At 43.6% G+C, this 18,597-nt stretch overlaps 1 protein-coding gene across 1 annotated transcript in view; it reads left to right on the top strand.

Moving 5' to 3' along the window:
- Positions 1 to 3,521: 3,521 nt before the first annotated feature.
- SH3RF2 (SH3 domain containing ring finger 2) overlaps positions 3,522 to 18,597 on the top strand; it is a 143,437-nt gene continuing 128,361 nt past the window's right edge. The window contains exons 1-2 of the mRNA XM_037509012.2: positions 3,522 to 3,650; positions 4,688 to 5,171. Coding sequence (XP_037364909.1) covers positions 4,794 to 5,171 — 378 coding nt within the window. The 5' untranslated portion in view covers positions 3,522 to 3,650; positions 4,688 to 4,793. The remainder of the gene's footprint in view (positions 3,651 to 4,687; positions 5,172 to 18,597) is intronic.

The following is an 18,597-nucleotide window of genomic DNA, read 5'->3' as shown; positions in this document are numbered from 1 at the left end:
AAAAAAGACATACCTCTAAAATTTTAACTCCAATAAATAAGTAAATTTGATTGACAAAAATTTTCTGCATACTTGTTTTGTGATTTAATTTTAAAAATAAAAGAAACTATCTTAGCTGGAACTCAAGTTTTAGTTGCTTAAAGTCTCTTTATTTGGGGGGAGAGATACAGGGAACAAGGGAGAGATTATACAAGGATGCGTTAGAGCATCAGTCACCCAGTGGATGGATGGCACTAATCCCACAGAGCCCTCTAGAGAAAGGTGCTGAAAGAAACCTCAGATTGCCACCTCTAAAGGATGAAAGGAGGAAGCATTGATCCATAAATTCCTCGTTAGTCAAAGGTGACCCACACTTCTGGATTGAGCACATGTGAGTGCAGAGCAAATCTCCATGGTTTCCCCTATTACAGTAGCAGAGAAGCACAGGGGCAGGAGGCCAGAGGTACAGGACAGGGTCCTGAGGAGAGACCCGGTCAGCTCACAGCCTCCTGAATCTGGTGAAACTCCTTAGGGGCTAAGAACACTTAAAATGGGGGCCTCCCTTGTGGCGCAAGGGTTAAGCACTGCACTATGAAGCAATCCGCAGCCTCTGCAGCATGAGTTCAATCTCCAGCTGGCCAGGGAGAAACCCACATGGGGCAGCAGACCTCTCCTGCCTCACCTGCTGCTCCCCTCAGCAGTATATTTCAGTCTGTCTGCCTGTTCTGAGCCCCGCTCTGTGTCTGGTGGATCCTCTCACCACCCATACTTCTGGCCTATACCCCAGCTCTTGTATGCATAAAATAAATAAATCCTTTAAAAAAAAAAAGAACACTTCAAATGATACCTAAGAGGTGGCCAACATAAAACTGCTGCCCACAGTTTGATGTACATCTGCCCAGACACAATTTGTGATCACCATTCATGCATGAAGCCACTGAACAGATGTTAACGGAGCAGCAGCCACATCATGTGCCAGTCACTCTGTTAGATCCTCGGGATTGGGCCGGGGCTAGGCCTACGAGCACATTGCTCTCTTGGAGCTTACAGTCTCTTGGGGGAAATCAGGTCATTCTAACACAAGTCATTATAACATCCTTACTGAATTACAATCATGATAACCGTTGTGAAGAAGTGTAAGATGATAAACTTTCATGAGAATCAAAGGAGGCTTCCTGAGGAAGTGACATGAAAGCTCAAACTTGCAGAGCGAAGGATGAAAAATAGAAGGTGGGAGAGCAATGGGAGAGATGAGGAGGAAGGGAGATCTAGAGAGTGCGCTGCAGTCAGAAAGAACATAATCAGATACCTGTGTCCTAAGAATAAGGTAGGAAGCCAGTGGGACTGGGGTAGGCTAAAGGGCCTCACCTGACAGAAAAAGGTTTTGGATTCTGTCCTAAGGTCAGCGGTCACCTCCTGAAGAGTTTAGAACAGGGAACGATGTAATCAGACTTTCTTCTTTTTTTTTTTTTTTTTTTACATAAATCCAAATCTTCTTGTAAACACAAGCAGCAGAAGCTCATAAATATCACACAGGTGTTTAAAAAGAACACAGTCTGTAATCACCACAAATATAACAGGAGTGTTGATGGGGGCCAGGGGGTACCCAGAGTCTGGGAGGCATACAGAGTTCACCTTTTTGTTTGTTTTTGAGGACTAGATGTTCATCTGATTTGACGCCAAGGGAGCATTTGGGTAAGCCAGGATGAAATCCCCATTAGAAACTCTCCCCTTTCTTCAAAAGCTTCAAAAGAAAATTTCTCCTCAAGTTTCCACCAAGACTAACCTCATACGTGGGTGGTGTTGGGGACCACCTACAGGGAGTGAGTTAAGAAGTGCTAAAAGACCACTCCTATTCAGTGTAAACTCTCTCTGTCCTCCACTAGTGCCTAAACCCAGACACCTCTGTGCTTCTGAATTTTCATTTGCTAAATAAGCTAATGCAGAGTAACCCACTGGAATATAACCAAAATGAAAATGCATACATTGTGCAAAAATGAAAAATGATGTAAGAATTATATAAAATAAAACATTTTTTTTCAAAGAAATCTTTGCTCTTATGGGGCACAGCTGTCTCATCTGAAAAAGAAGTTGATTGGTCTATTTTGGTCATTATCTCTTGAATTCCTGTCATCCCAGATGAGGTTTAGCTCCCTTCTAATGCTCCTGCTCCCCATAAAGCTGTATATCACCAGAAGACATGGTAGTTAAGATTACAAACCTCCTGCTCCTTGCTAACTGATGTTCCTGGCATGAGTTACCTAACCTCTCTGTATCTCAGTTTCCTCCTTTGTAAAATGAAGGTAGAGAAAAGATCATAATGTATCATTGGGTTGTGGAAAGGATTAAGTGAGTTAACCTAGTAAATTCTTTTTTTTCCTGATATTATGCAAATATTTTTTATTTTTATAATTCATCTGCTATGGCATCCTTGAAGTGGCAGCATTGCAGAAATCTCAAACATCAATGTAATAATAAACTGAAAGTAAAAGGGAAAATTGTGTTAAAAAATGCTCATGGAAGTAAAATCATCTATGTTGGAAATAATGGAGACTAAGTTTAGATACCTCAATGTACTGGGTTATCAGGGACCAATAATACATGCTGAATTTTATTTTACAATGTAGATTTCCTCAGAGTCTAGGCTGATCACTCTAGCCACTTCCAGCACATTCATGTGCTCTGGCAGTGCCTTGACTGGGAGGATCCACCTACTGTGTAGTCTTTCTTCTTTGCCATAGAAAAACATTTTAGAGTAAACTGGTAAATTCTTTAGCAAGGTGCGTGGCACAGATAAGGTCTACTCTGGCATTAAATAATAACAATATTAATAGTGGTATTTATTGACTTTATAGGATGCCTTTGTAACTTCACATCAAATGGATAATTGATAAATCAAGAAATGGGAGTAGAAGCATTATGTGGTGCTTTGGAAAGATTACAATTGGCAGGGGGCAGGGGAAAACCTGGGATAGCTTTTCCTTTTTAAAAAAAAAAAAAAGTCTTTCTGTGCTTAGATTTTTTTTTAGGATGTATATGTACTACATGACACTAGTTTTAATTTAAAGAGATTGAGCAAAAAGATCCCTAAAGACCCTTTCGAAATTCGAGAATTGACTGTGACTTTTAAAGCGCAGCACTGCTCAGGCAGACAGCCTATCTTTCTTATCAGTGCTACCACTAATTTGCTTGGCCTTTTCAGGAAGTCCTTATAAAAGTGTAAAATAAACACAATCACCTTGGCATGTTCGTAACTGAGGTGACTTCAATTTCTTGGAGAGAAAAGAAAATGAGAAAGGTGAAAATATAAACTTCGTAAACACTCGTCCTTCGGAGCTGGCTTACATTTTGCTCCTTGGAAAGTTTTCTCAGAAATCAATTCACTTACATAAAAGCACGATCAGAAGCGGAGAATGAACTCCATGACAAGTGCTGCTGGCCGCCCAGCGGTGAAAGCGTTAAGAGGGCTGGGTAAGGCGATCCCTGGAAATGAGTAAGACTCAGAGTTGTTAAAAGTTTTCAAAGCAGCCGCAGAAGCGCAGCAGCGGCAGCAGTGGCAGGCAGCGGCAGCAGCAGTGGCAGCAGCTCCTTGGGGAGAGGAAGCCAGTTGGAGGGAACTGGAGGAGCAGGCAGCTTGCTGAGCTGAAGTCAGCTGAGGTTACAAACTCAAGGTTAGTGGCACATACCTCCCCCGTGCTGACATCTTTGGAGAGGAGTCTCAGGAAGGCGAGGCGCCATCTCTCTTCCCAGGGTGTCCTGTGTGCTTGGCTTACTGGTGAGGCCAAGGGTCAGCCAGCCAAACCTCCCTGCTGCTGCCAGCACCCAAAGCTTGGCATTTGGCATTTGTAAGGGACAGCTGCTGTCCGCCCAGGAGAGTTTTCTAAATCGGAGACTTCTTCTCTGTCATCCAAAAGCAAAGTGTTTCTGAAACAAGGGTAGTTTCAGAACACACACACACACACACACACACACCCCTGTATAAGCTGCTCTATTTTGGTATTTGAAACTTGTGACCACAATCTAGAATTCCTATCTGCTTCAGCTGAAACTGAGAACAATTGTTAAAGTAACTAACAGGCTGCATGACTGCAACTTGTAGGAGGAATATTGTCTCTGAGGATGAACTAATTAGGGTCAGAAGAGAAGGAAAGAATTTGCAAGCACCCTGGCCTACAATTGAGGCAAAATAATTATTAAAAATGAGTTCCTGGTTGGAATTTTTCTTGTACAATGCTAGAACAAAATAATGGCAGAAGATGGGCTGTGAAGGGAATAATTCTCTTTCTTCATTAGATTCAGATAAACCTATCTATGTAAACTTGTCTGTATGTGATGCAGATAACAGATAAATCAAAACCCAGGGAAGGAGGGTAGGTGGAAATTGCAGTATGTGAGGACCTTGATTTGGTCCCTGGGACTGACTGTCCTGGAGAGGGGAGCAGGCCTGCCCCTTCAACAGGCCCCAGCACTTGCCCTCCACAACGGAGAGGCAGAGAGTAAGTAGTCATTCTCTGCTGAATGCTCCCTAGATCCTCAGCAGACACGAGTCTTATACCTGCTAGCACTGAATCAGGATGAGTCATCTGAAACTTGAGTGCTAGAACAAAGTACTTGCAAACTGCTTTATAAGGCACTGCCTCCATGTAGGTGGGACACACCTCTCAGAGCAGTGACATTTTCTTCCTGTCTTCCTATTTCCTCCAAACAGACAAGCTTTCTGATGCTCTCAAGGGACAGACTCTGCCCCTCTGGCTCAGCTGGCCCTACCATGTAGACTCTGCCCTTGTGGGTCAGGCCTGGAGTTTTAAAATAAAATGGATGATCTGACGTTACTTGATCTTCTGGAGTGCCCCGTGTGCTTTGAAAAGCTGGATGTCACAGCCAAAGTCCTCCCTTGCCAGCACACCTTCTGCAAGCCATGTCTGCAGAGGATTTTCAAGGCCCACAAGGAGCTGCGGTGTCCTGAATGCCGGACCCTGGTGTTTTGCAGCATCGAGGCGCTGCCGGCCAACCTGCTGCTCGTGCGTCTTCTGGATGGTGTGCGCTCCGGCCAGAGCCCAGGCAGAGGGGGCTCCTTCCGCAGGCCCGGCGTGCTGACCTTGCAGGACAGCAGGAAAAGCAGGACTAATTCCAGAGGTCTGCCGGCCAGCCCTTTCCGGCTGGTGCCTAATATCAGAATCCACATGGATGGGGTAAGCAAGATCTTACTTGTTCATGTCACGCTGCTTGGAGCTTGGGTTTGCGTAGATAGCAGTTGAGGTGATCTTCCTTTAGTTACATTTCAAAGTGCTGCTGCTGATTCCCCAGAGATAAGTTTCTGTGGGCAGCAGTCATTTCACAGAAACTCAGTGACGTCTAGTCCCTTAGGAATCCTCCTTAGAGAAATCCCTAGGAATTCGCCTTGAAACTGCGAAAGCTTCCTAATTTCTCCCGGCTTCTTGTCCAGAAGGCGGTAGACAAGGAAAACATTCTCGGGTATATTTTTCGTCTTCCATTCCTGTTGTTCTAAGGTCAAGTCAGTGCATGGGCCACCCGCACAGGGTGGGAGAGAAGACAAACCCAGCCGCTGGGGGCTTTGCGATCTCCGCGGAATTTCCAAATATCAGATTTTATTTAAAATTAACCCAAATCTCTCTTTCCACCCCCAGTCAGAAAGTGCTATTATGAAAAAGCTCATTCATAACCCATTCAAAGCAATCAAGAGACTCGCCCCCCAAAGGTGGTGTGGGAGGGGCGAGTAGACGTGGGTGGACTGAGTGACAGGGAAGGCTGGGCTGTGAGGCGCGACAGATGTAGCAGGAACCGGGCAGATGTGGCTTCCTTCAAAATGAAGAAAAAAACACCAAAAAATGCACAGCAGTAGCTTCAATTAAAAAATAAAAATAAATAAACCGGGCTCAGTAGAGCCGTACAGGTGGTGACCCCGTGAAGTTTCTGAAGTTTGTGGTATTTGGATGATGAAAAGTAGTCAGTGCAGGTGCACAACCCATCCTGGGACTTTATCTGACCTGCTGTGAGCCTTCCTGTGGGAAACTGAGGAAGGACATGTCTCCAGAGAAGGGTCTGGTTCTCATGAGCCCAGCAAGGTCATTTGCACAGTTACCTCTGCAGTCATTGTGCCTAAGTGGCCACAGAAAGCTGTGGCCTGGGCTGGTTGCTGGCACACTTGGCGAGTGAACACTACAAGTGTGACCTAAACAAGCTCAGTGGAAACCCAGAGGAACAGTGAGTGGGAGGGTTTTACTGGAATCCTTCTCCACACAGGAGCATAGGTTGTGACAGGCATTCAGATCACTTGTGTAAAATATTCCTTCCATCAGCTCACCCCTCCTTCAGCTCACTGCCTTCAGCTGCCCAGGCAGTAGGGAGTGTGCAAACATTCAAAAATGAGATCGGAAGAAGCAGGACGGGATGTGATTTCTTTACCGCACTATTTGTTGCCATTGTGCTTGTGTGGGTGAGCACGTCCCAGAAAAGCTCTGAGCACCCATATTTAAGGCTCCCTATTAGCCTGGTCTAGTCATCAGTCAGAATCCAGAGGCCTGGGAAAGGTGGGTTAGGGGCACAAAACTTTCCCAAACATGCCTTGTTTACAGAGAACCCGGCTCTCTCTCCTGTCAGCAGATCCCTCTTTGAATTCCTAAGACCCAGCAACTTCTCCCTCCCCCACCTTGTAAAATATGACTGGTGTCATCACTCACTAAGAAAATGTTGTCACACTGGGAGGAGGTGCCTATCACCTTTGAGAATCTTTGCTGGGGTGTTCATCTTTTTTCAGTGTGGGAATGTTGATAGGAAAAGGCAGCAGCAGAGAGATCACAGTCATCAAGCTTCTGAACCATGGAGGATCCCCAGATACCTCCTGCCACAGGAGTTGTGGGAACGAGATAGCCTGTAAGAGCGCGAGTCCCGGATCTCTTTCCCAAGCGTCACTTGTAACATCAGACGGGGGTGCCCGTGATGGGTTGTGGCCATGCCACCCTGGGCCAAGTACTATGGTGAAGCTGAAATGCACAACCGCATCACTGAGGGCTCCTCTTTTCTGGCTTGGTTAGTGAAGAGCCGCTGCCGGCCCAGCACCCTTGCTGCCTTCATTCCTCGACTGTCTTTACTTGCTTGGCCCATCTCATTGCTTTTGTTTCTTTCAATGGGCTTCTTTCATTCCTGGATACAAATACAGCTGTCATTTTGCAAACTCTCCTAGCTCCCAAAATATAGCTCTCTTTCCTGCAGATGTGACAGCTCTCAGACAGCCCTCAGTCACAGAAGTGAGGATTGTCTGAAGCACCACTCTCTGTTCTAAGAATCATCCTCAGTGATGCAATTAACAAGTTACTTGGCCTCTTTGCCTCAGTTTACCCAGTCTAGTCAACAGCCAATAATACTTTCTATCTTGTTCCAGGGTGGTGTGAAAATTGTATTTGCAACATATTCATATGGCCTCTGAAAACATACACCATAAACACAAAGCATCATCATTATCATTAATTTAAACTTGCTGTATGACTTTGGGCAAGTCACTTAAATTTGCTGGGTCCCAATTTAAACTTCTGTAAAATGGGGAAATGTATTGTACAAACAGAGAGCCATTGTGAGGCTAAACTAATAAGTGTTTGTTTGCAGAGCATTTTGAGATCCTTAGATGAAAGGCATTTTGAAGATCATTATCATAGTAAATATTATTGTTGACTGTTTATTGTGCCCTGGTGTGAGGCATTCTATAAAACACAGAAGGAGTGATAGCCCTTGCAGGAGAGTGTAATGGGTATTATTATTGAACTTGATTCTATGATGGGCCCAGGACAGGTTAATACTAAGTATAAGCACTCCCAAAGCAGGCATAAATAACCAGTTGTCACAGGGTACCATTTTTAAAATGGAGGCCTAGGTGTTAAGCTGGTACTCTGAAAGGGTTCATTTAACTGACTATCCATGAGCTTTTTAAGTCCAAAGTGTGTTCAGCTCAGCTAGGCTCATCTAAAAAACAAGCTCATCTAGATCTTTTTGTTGGCTCAAAGAGGCCTGGTGTTTCTTGTGCCAGCTGCTATGCTAGGGTGGAACCAGTAGTCACACTTCATGGTGCCAGCCCAAGGAAGAAAAAATAGTCCATTGTGCCTACATGTCTAAAACCCTCCCAAGTAGACTGTGTGAATAGGAAACTTGAGAAATGGCCGGAGGTTTCTGCAGCATGTAGTTATTTCACGCCAACAGCTCAGATCAACAGTCCTGCAGGGCCCCCGGCAGTGCAGGCCCGCTGGTCCTCACTCCTCCCCATTCTGCAGTCAAGCCAGAAGGGTATGGGCTCCCAAACAGCTGCTCTCTCTTGCTCCTCAATTTGCTACACTTTAAGATTATCTCTGAATTCAAACAGGCAGGAAAGCTGCAAAGGTATGAATTTGCAAACTTAGGTTTGAAAAATACAAGAATTCAAATTTTGATTCTGCCCCTTCAAAGTTGTGTACTTTGGGTGAGTCACTTAACCCCCAGGGCCTCCAATTCTCCATCTGAAAATTGGAGATAATAGTGGCACTAACCTCAGAGGGATGTTGTGAAAAATAAATGAGATGATTCATGTCAATTAGCTCTTAGCACAGTGACTGGCTCATATTAAGTGCTCAATAAATGTGAGCTGTGATTGTTATTGAAGTGACTCAACACTTTCTGCACCAAATTACACATCCTCTTTTCCCCCCTTGTTCACCACATGTTATCCAGAGATAATCCTTGATATCCTGATTTCTGGTTTGTTTTATTTTTCTCCAAATCATCTGCTGCCATGATTTAAATGTGTGATTCTTTCCCATTGTGTGCTGGAGTGGCAACTCGCTGTCAGAACCATTTAGGAAGTAGAGATTGATTCTAAGAGAAAACTAGCTAACTAACTTCCCCTCCCCAAATAGAAAGCTCAGGAAACCATATGCAGAGCCAGAACCTGGTCCACTTGGCCAGCCTCACCCATTCTTCATCTACTTTTATCGTTCCTTTCCCTGGCCTTTCACTTGATTCTAGCACAAGCATTGCTGCCCTGGGTCCTGTAGGGCTGGACTTTCTCCCTTCGTTGTTAAGCGTCATACCAACCACACACATTCTTGCCTCACTCGCCCATTCTCAGTAAGAACATAACTGCCACTTCCAGTACACAGACCAGGCAGGCTCTGTCCTAGAAACTTGATTTCAACTGGTGTTGCAGCATCCAAAGGGGGAAATGAGGTCAGAAGGCACATGAGGGAAGGAGCCTGGGGAGAAATCAGAAGGCATCCAGCCGCTTCCCTGGGTCTCAGCTGCTGTGTCCTCTGCAGAGCTATGTATCGCGCAGATGGTGGTTTTTGCTAAATGTGCTAAGGGACTAAAACCATCCTGAGGACCTGAAAACAGCAGGCAGGTGCTACCTAGGTCAGCAAGGACCACACATGGCAAGTGGAGAAAGACAGAAGGAAGGAGCTGAAGTTGAGAAGTCAGAAGCAGATGGTTCTCCAGCTTCACACACAATTGCAAACTAATTCTTAAAGGCCACATGGACCCCAAGAGTAACAAAAGCAAAAATAAATAAATAGAATTACCTCAAATTAAAAACACTTCAGCATAACAGGAAAAAATAACTCCCAAACAAAAAAGCAGCCTATTGAATGGGAGGAGATATTTGCAAATCATACATCCAAAAAAGAGTTAATATCCAAAACATATAAAGGATTGACCCAACTCAACCACAACAACAAAAACCAACTCAAAAAATGAAGACCTGAATGTACATTTTCCCAAAGACGTATAACTAGCCACCAGGCAAATTAAAAAATGTTCCTTGTCACTTTTTATTTGGGAACTGCAAATCAAAACCATAACAACATACTACCTCTCGCCTCTTAGATTGGCTATTATCAAAAAGACAAGAAATAACAAATGTTGGAGAGAATGTAGAGAAAAAGGCACTGTTGGTGAGAATGTATATTGGTACAGCCACTGTGGAAAACAGCATGGGGATATCTGACAAATTAAGACTAGAACTGTCATGTGATCCAGCTATTCTACTTCCCGGTATTTATCAAAAACCACAAAAAATACTAATGTGAAAAAGATTTGTGCATTCCTCCTGTCTTTGCATCCTTACTTAAGGTAACCAAGATATACAATCAACCTTAATATTCAGCAATGGATAAATAAGATATTATACGTGTAAATATATGGTTCACCACACATGAACCAGCACGTCCATGCACACTGGAATACTACTCAGCTGCTAAAAAAGAGAAAGTGAGCTCTTCCTATCTGAGAACACATGGATGGACCTAGAGGGTATTATCCTAAGTTAAATAAAGTCAAATGAAGAAAAGCAAATACCACATTATTTCATGGTTAATTATAAAGAAAAAGTAAATGAAAAAGCAAAATAACATAAAACCAACCTCTTAGATACAGAAACATGTTGGCAGCTGTCAGAGGAAGAGGAAGGGGTTAGAGGATTAGTGATAAGTGTGAAGGGGGTCAAGTGTATGGCAATAGATAGAAACTATGGGATCAAGCATATGGTAATAGACAGAAACTAGAATTTTGGTGGGGATCATGCTACAGTATTTACAGATATAGAATAGTGACCTTATATACCTAAAACTTACATAATGTTGTAAGTCAATATTACCTCAATAAAAACTTGTTTTTTATAAAGCACTGCCTAACCCCATGTTGGCTCTGCTCCCAATCTCTCTTGATGTACCCCCTTCCTAGTTACAATCCCCTCCTTTTTAATGCTCGCTGGAGTGTTCATTAATTGTTGCCAAATGCAGCTGGGTTTGTGCTGGGATCCTATTATTTGTTAGCAGTGGCCTGACCCTCAGTTTCCACTTTAGTAGAATGGAGATAATAATGAATACATATATCATGAGATTAAAAATAGATGATATATGTAAAAAGTTTCATAAAGGTGCCTGGTACATAATAGATGCTAACAAATGTTAGTGATAGTAAATAGCAAGACAATAACAGTAGAGGAGAAAGTCTGTCTACACTAAATTTGCAGTCCTTGCACCCCCACACAAACATGCAGAGACCGCCATTATAATGTTAAACAAAGGGGGGAGGAAGTTCTTAAAAAGACAAAGCATTAGTGACTGAAAACAGTGGTTTTCATGATTCGCCAGGGTTTTGGGTTAGGAGAGGCTGTGATTATAGAAGAAGAGCATGAGGGAGTTTTATGGAGTGATGAATCTACTCTGTATCCAGCTTGTGACGATGGTGACGTGAAACTATATATGTGTTAAAATTCTTAGAAATATATATCAACAGGAGAAAAGTCAATTTTACTGTATGATGATGTTAAAAATAATATTTTTAAAAGATAGATAGGAAGCTTTTGTACATTTATTATATTCTGTGCCTGATTTTCACCTGCCCACTCTGATATTTTTTTTCATCTTTGTGTATGTTGGGTCAATGCAATTTCTAAGAAGGACTTTGCCATCCTTTAAATGATCTGAGTGGCTCCTATAGATGAGCTTCTCTGCGTTCTAGCAAGCCTTTTTATCGTCTGCTTCAATTTTCTCATAAATAAAAGTGTCTGGACAAACAGTGGACAAACATAACAGCTCCTCCCCAAGGCATGGCCCAGGTGGAGGGGTGGAGCAGGAGGTTCTCCTACAACCTCTCTAACCACCACGAGTGCTGGGGTGTGTCTCCTAAGGGATTAGCCAATGCACATGTCTGTGTTGCGTTCATGTCCCAGGAAGGGTTGCCCGCCCACAGGTCCCTTCTCCTAGAGCAAGATTTACAGTTAGGGAAAGTGCTTGTTCAGCCCTTGGCTCCCGAGTGCTGGCATCCTCATCCATCCATTACCTCGCTTTGGCCTTAGCTGGGACCAACTTGAACACAGCTCTTCTCAATTTCTTTACTGTCTCTTTTTCTTTCTCATTTTTAAATTCATGCATATAAGATCAGTCTTTCATTAGGTGTGTTCTGTAAGCTGTTAATGGATGTTGCATAAAGCCCCAGAGCCAAAACAAACCTGAGATTGAGTCAAACTTTTTTTTCTTTGCTGCAGGACTTTCCAGAACTTTTAATACCAAATGGACTGTGAATTACTAAGTGGTAGATTATAATAAGAAATGTTGTCCAAATTTCAATGACAACGGCACCCCTCACCCCCTCCTTTTATTTCATTAATTGTGGAATGATTTTGGGGAAATGCTGTCTTATACTAATGTCGAGATAGCTGAGCCCCCACAAAACTCCTATTATAGTTAGAGATTATTGACTCATTCCAAGAAGAGTTTTAGGCAAGATCTTGCCATTAGAAGATATTTTTGGAAAACTGTTTGAAAATCACCATCACCACTTTCTGCAGCACTTATTTAGCTCCTACCAGTGTTCAGATATAGACTCTGTGGAACCTACACAGCAAAGTGAAGATTCTCACCTTTTCAGTGCTTTCTGTCTACCAGTAAACAGACCTGTCAGCAGACATACATACAGCCCTGATTAAAAGCTATCATCCAGTTTAAGATGCATTATCTTTTTAGTTACAGCTTTTAAGGGAAAAAAAAGAAATACCATGTTAAGTGTTCACTGTACAATACATCCTATTTTAGAAATGTTAAGACATATAAAAAAAGAATGTCTTACTAAAGAGTACATATTGTCTCATTCCATTTGTATAAAATTCTAGAAATGGCGACATTATAAATTATAGTGATTTGGGGGATAATGCAAATGTTTTTATGTGATGGCATATAGATTTATCTAAATTCATCAAACTGTACACTTAAAAAGAGTGAAAATTTGTATGTGAACTATAATGCAATAAAGTTGATTAAGACAAAGGAGTCTTAGAGGCAAGTAACAATGTTTATGAAGATGTCAGTTGGTGAGGTAGGTTCAGTGTGAGGACAATAAAGCTTGGCCAATAAAAAGAAACTTCCTAGGAAGAAATAAGTGTTTCAGTGGAAGGAAGGGCGTGATCATGAAGCACAGTGACCTGAGATAAGCAGCTTGGGGATCTTAGTAACTACCTTTTGCCCAGTTCCTGGTATGCAACTCAGTCCCTGGTATGAATCTTGCTTCATGTTAGATCATGTACCATGATGAGGCAGAACGGACTGGAGGGGGAAGGGCCCATGACTACTGACCCTTTACTCTCCTTGGTATGCAGCTATACAACTCACCTCTTGGTATGTAGCCATGTCCTATCTTGTACAGCTGCCAATGCAAACCCACCGGAACCCTGTAGAAACTGAAAGCGCATAAGTGTATAAGCCCCTGACTTCCTACAGATGGGGCTCAGCCTTTGGGTATGAATCCACTGAGTCCTCCTCATTAAACCTGCTTCTTGTTAGCCCTGGTGTCCAAGTTTCCTCTGTGCCATATAACAACTAAGGATTCAAGGGCAAAGGCAGGGTCTCTTCTGAGCATGCGGGTGCTAGGAGAAGCAGGACAGGTCAGGAATAGCTCACAGAGTGTGGAAGGGGTAGAAGACAGAGGCAGAATCGGGGAAGAAAGGGGCTGCCTGCCTCAACACTACCACTAGGAAGATACCCATCAGTTGCTCTCTAAAAATGTGTATGTGCGCCTAAAGCGGCCACATACCACATAGCCGAAGGCTCTACCTACCTGATGAGTTCAGTGTAGCCAAACGCGAGATCTCTGTCTGAGAGGATGGCCGAGTGTGCTGGGTAAATGAGGAGCAGTCTCCGCTTCACTGGCAGACACAGCCATTCTTTTCCATTGAAACGGTCAGGTTACCTGATAACCCTAGCTAGAAATGCCAGCCAGTGCATCCAAAGAAACAGGGGCTAGGAAGACAAGTCCATTCGGCACTCTGCATCCCCAGCTCAGAAGCCAGGGCACTCAACAGGCTACCCCCAAGTTTCTGTCAGGTGCCAGGCTCTGCTTTGAAAACTCATACCATCGAACGCTCATTCCAGGGCTGCTCATGGCCTCAGACTCCTGGACTCGAGTAATAGCTGAGTTAACCTCAGACTGCTGTCATTTCTCCAATCTTCTTTCCAAGCAAAAAGAAAACAGGCAACTTGTCTACTAATACTGTGCTTAAAGTACCCAGTCACATCCCAGTTTATATTAGGAATCCCCCAAATATTTTTTTTAATGGATGAATAAATAAATGATCACTTCCATATCCTTCTTCATGGAATCTTGACTCCTCATGGTGCAGAAATGAAAGAGCCTGCACATCAGGCATAAGCCTGTGGTGACCGAAATATTCTAGATGTGAATCACCTTATTAACTGTCTTTTTTGGTAACATACAACACTCTCCAGAAAGCACAGTGTATCAGGTTCATAACCACTTAGTTCATGAGTTGTTAACCCCAAGAAGACAGGAAATGCCTCTCCACGCATGCCTAGCTCCTGTATCATGCACCACAAATTTACTGTTGAGTTATGAGTGGAATAGTGCTGGCCTCCAAAATGAAGGCAGCATCTCAGGAAAAAACATGGGCCCCGGGCCCACATACTCCCAAACCCACATCACACACACACACATGCACATACACACACACACACACATAATATACATAACATGAAATTTGCCATTTTTAGGTGACGATTTCAGTGGCATTAAGTACATATCCATTGTCATGCAACCATCACCACCCTCCACCTCCAGAACTGTTTCATGATCCCATATTGTTATGAAACTCATTGCCCTCTAGTACTTAATTCTTTTAAACTTCTTTCTGAATAAGACAAATGGGTATAATAAATGTTTTAGGATTGTTTTTTTTTTTATATTCATGTAGAAGATTTGGGGTGTAAGCCAGAGGTGCAGGGGCGTGAGATGGTTCACCAGCAACAGAGTGGGGAGCAGAACAGGCGGATTGACTGAAATACACTGCTGAGGGGAGCAGCAGGTGAGACAGGAGAAGTCTGCTGCCTATATGTGGGTCAGCTCCCTGGCTGGGGATTGAACTCAGGCCGTAGTGATGATAAGGCTGAGACTTAACCACTGGGCCATCAGAGAGACCCTAAGATTGTTTTAAAAACACATATTGCAACTTTCTGCTCCTCTGACCTTAGACTTCCTGTGGGTGAGAGGAGCAAGGCAATGCTGTGATTTGGGACAAAGTTTCCCTGTGCCTGGGCACCAGCTCTGTGCTTCTGCGCAAAGTAGTCGGTGACTCTGAGCATCTTTGTTATAAATGGACACAGTAAGCTCACCCCATGGGATTGTTGGGAGGAATTAATGAGGTGATACCTGTCACATGCTTAGCCCAGGGTCTGGACTCTAGTAAAGATGAACTGTCCCCTTGAACTCATCCAGTAGGTCACTCTTGCAAAGTATCACCAGTCTTACTGTAGTTGGGCTGCTATTTTATTACATTTACAAAAGGGATAACAGCAATCTTGGCATCATTTGGAGAATAAATCAAGGTAATTCTTGTCTAGTTCTTAGCACAGGATATGACACATAGTAAACTTAGTGACAATAAATGTGAGGCATTGTCATCATTATTTTCCATGTCACATTCATTCCACAGCCAAGTACAGGATGCCTTTTGTGAGTAAGGCCCTTTGCTGGGCCCCAGTGAAGAACAAAAATAAATAAAATATGATCCATGCCCTCAAAGAACTCATGGTCTTTTCAGAAAACAGTCATGTAAACTAATAATTATGATGCAGCTAATTATTCTTGGAAGAAGGATTTCCTGTTACAGGCACTGAATAAAGTACTTTTACCTATAGGATTTCATTTAACTCTTCCTACAGCCCACTGAGATGGATACAACTGTTTTCTGTACAAAGAGGTGTGAGCTCAGTACAAGTTACTATAAAAAACAGAATGAGAGGAAAAGGTTGCAGATCAAAATTTAGCAGTCCTATATTTGTGGGAGTGTTCAGGGCAGTTATCAAGGTTGCATTTTTTACAAATCCCAGCATTCACAGAAAAATATGCTGCTGAGAACTGCAAATCTCAGAATCCACTGAGAAGTATATGCATTGGCTGGTGAGTCAGGTCATTGTGGTCCTGACACTGCTGATTTAGGAAAATGTGCCTTTTTTTTTTTTAGAGGTATGTATTTTTATTTATTTATTTTATTTGTTTGTTTGTTTATACATGCACTGGGTACAGTCAGAAGCGCGGGAGGGTGAGAGAATTCACCAGAGCCAGAGCAGGGAGCAGAGCAGGCAGAAGGACCGAAGTGCACTGCTGAGGGGAGCAGCAGGCGGCAGGAGAGGTCTGCGCGCCATGTGGGACTCTCCTCCGGTGGCAGGGGAGCAGCCAGGGATTGAACCGGCGCCGCATAGGCCGCGGGAAGCTTCGCAACCCAGCGCTCAACCGCTGCGCCACCGGGGAGGCCGAAAATGTGCCTTTTTGATCGCCATCTACATGCCATGTAGAGGCAAGAGGAGAGGCAAGAGAACACAGATCATTCACTGTTACCCTTCAGAGAAGGAAAATGGGAAAACTTTAGTCTGCAGACAGGAAAGTACTCTCAAGATGCCTGCTCCCAAGCAGAGGATATCAGCCAACCTGCCAGTGCTAGACAAGGCAAGAATGAAACCTTACACCTTCTTGGGAAACTGGCCAATGAGGCTGACTGCAAATCATCCTCAATTTTCAAAGTAGCTTTCACTCCTCCAGGAAATGATCTCTGTTTGTGTTCCAAGTCCAAGGCCACCATAGATCTTCCTCTTTCTCCCAGAGTCCCTACCAACTTGCATATCAGGCTAGACACATTGTCTGCTCACTTCCTTCTTCTATTGGAATATACACCTTATGAGACTAAGAAAATGTCCTGTCCTCCTCCATACCCAACACAGTATTCAATTAATATATAACAATTGACTGCATAATGTTTGCCATACTGCAAGAGACTACAGTTGGATTCAGCAGCTTCATAGCTGAGGAGCTCCTGTGTCTTCCCCTGAGGCTAGAGAAAAGGAGAAATACCAACCATTTTGTCCCCAGGATCCCTCCCACCCCCTGTCTTGTTGACAAGGGTGTTTCTTGACTTAAGGCCAGGTGTGTTAGAAATGGCATGTAGGTGCTTGCAGGGGATTCAGAGGTAATTAGGAGGTGGAAAAAGAAGTCGAACCAGAATGGAGCCAGGTAGAAAGAAGCACACCGACTGGCTGCCATGCATGTCACAGCCTTCTGAGCAGGTTACCCTGGTTTTGCAGAGTTAAGAATGATATTGTATTTTAATTGGTTGCCAAGGCAATGCAGAATCAGTGGGCACAGAGCAGGAATAGAACTCTGCAGAGCTGTGTTCAATGTGATATGAACAAGCTGCCTCGATATGAGACAGGCAAGGCTACTATAAATCTTATTTGGGATTTTTGCTTAATAAATAGCAACGGCAGAGAAATGGAGGGCTCTCTGGGAAGCAGGAGAAGCAAACTTCCAGATTCCAAATTTCTCCTCAGAGTAGTAAATGCCCAAGTAGATTGGTCTCCTGATTTAAGGAAGGGAAACTATGGTGACTGAAGAATGCAAGGAGAAGGCAATGTTCCCATGTTTTGTGAGATTATACAAAGGATCCAGGAACCTGTATTTTGACAGAAAGAATATTTCCAATCTCCTCCTTTTACTTCCCTTTGTACGCAAGTCAGACAGGAAAGGAAAGGAACTCACAACTCAATGTATTATTTTGTTTTTGTTTTCCAGAGTTTTTGTAATGCTAGAAATTAGTTTTCATAATCATAAAACTTGGTGACTGAGACAAGTCCTGAGTTTCCTAACTTCATCCCAGTTGCCACCCCAAGGCCTGGAGAATCAAGTAAACTTCATCATGTGGAATGCTTGTCCTGAGTGCTTGGAGAAAGCAGGAAAGACAGACTCCAGAGGGGCAGTGGGCAGAGCTGTTTTCAGCACCTTAGTAACCCCCACCATCAAAGAGCACGTGCCCCAGGCCAAATGTCACACAGAATGAGCCTGCTTTCTTCCATCCTCACAGCAAACCTGACAGTAGGTAGCTTTTTCCCACTTTGCAGATGAAGAAACTGCTTCTTGAGCAGGGCGTTTTTGAATCCACAAACTGGGTGCTTACCCAGATGTATCAGGGCGACCAGAATGGATTCCTGGAACCCCCACAGAGCTGCACACCTTCTGCTGTGGCTGCCAGTTCCTGTTGGCGCCCGCACTGCCATTCGGAGTTGTTGATAAGTTTCTGGAACATGATGTCATCCGCACCAACTCCACGTGATGGTACGCTGTGTCTTAGCTGGGTGCTACTGGCCACACGTTTAAGGGTTGAAGTAGTAGGAATGAGTCTAGATAAAATGGAGGAGTGGAGAGAGGAGGGTGATAGAGACAGAGAAAAGAGGAGGGGAGGAAGGGAGAAGAGCAGAAAAGACACCCGTGAGATGTACACAGGAGAACTAGCATCAGGAAGAGGAAGGAAAGTGGAGGCGGGACCAAGTGTGAAAGGAAAGACACTTGAGATCCACGTTACCGGGAAATAGGACAAACTCTTACACAGAGCTGGTCTGCTTTCCCTGAAGTATAAACAGAGGGAGTCTGAAGAAAATATTTATGCTCCGTTCTTTCTGGAAACCTGTCATCTTGATAGGCAAATCCAGTATAGGTGGGGAAAAATACAGCCTGAAATTCAGGAAAGGCAGCCTCTAATCCTGTCTTAGCTGAGAAGCAGCCATGTGACATGAAATGTAT

This window comes from Talpa occidentalis, unplaced genomic scaffold (genome assembly GCF_014898055.3).
Source record: "Talpa occidentalis isolate TD23 unplaced genomic scaffold, MPIMG_talOcc4v2.1 talOcc4.13, whole genome shotgun sequence".
Classification (NCBI taxonomy): domain Eukaryota; kingdom Metazoa; phylum Chordata; class Mammalia; order Eulipotyphla; family Talpidae; genus Talpa; species Talpa occidentalis.
Note: the sequence above shows the minus strand (reverse complement) of the source record. Positions and strands in the feature narration are given on the sequence as shown.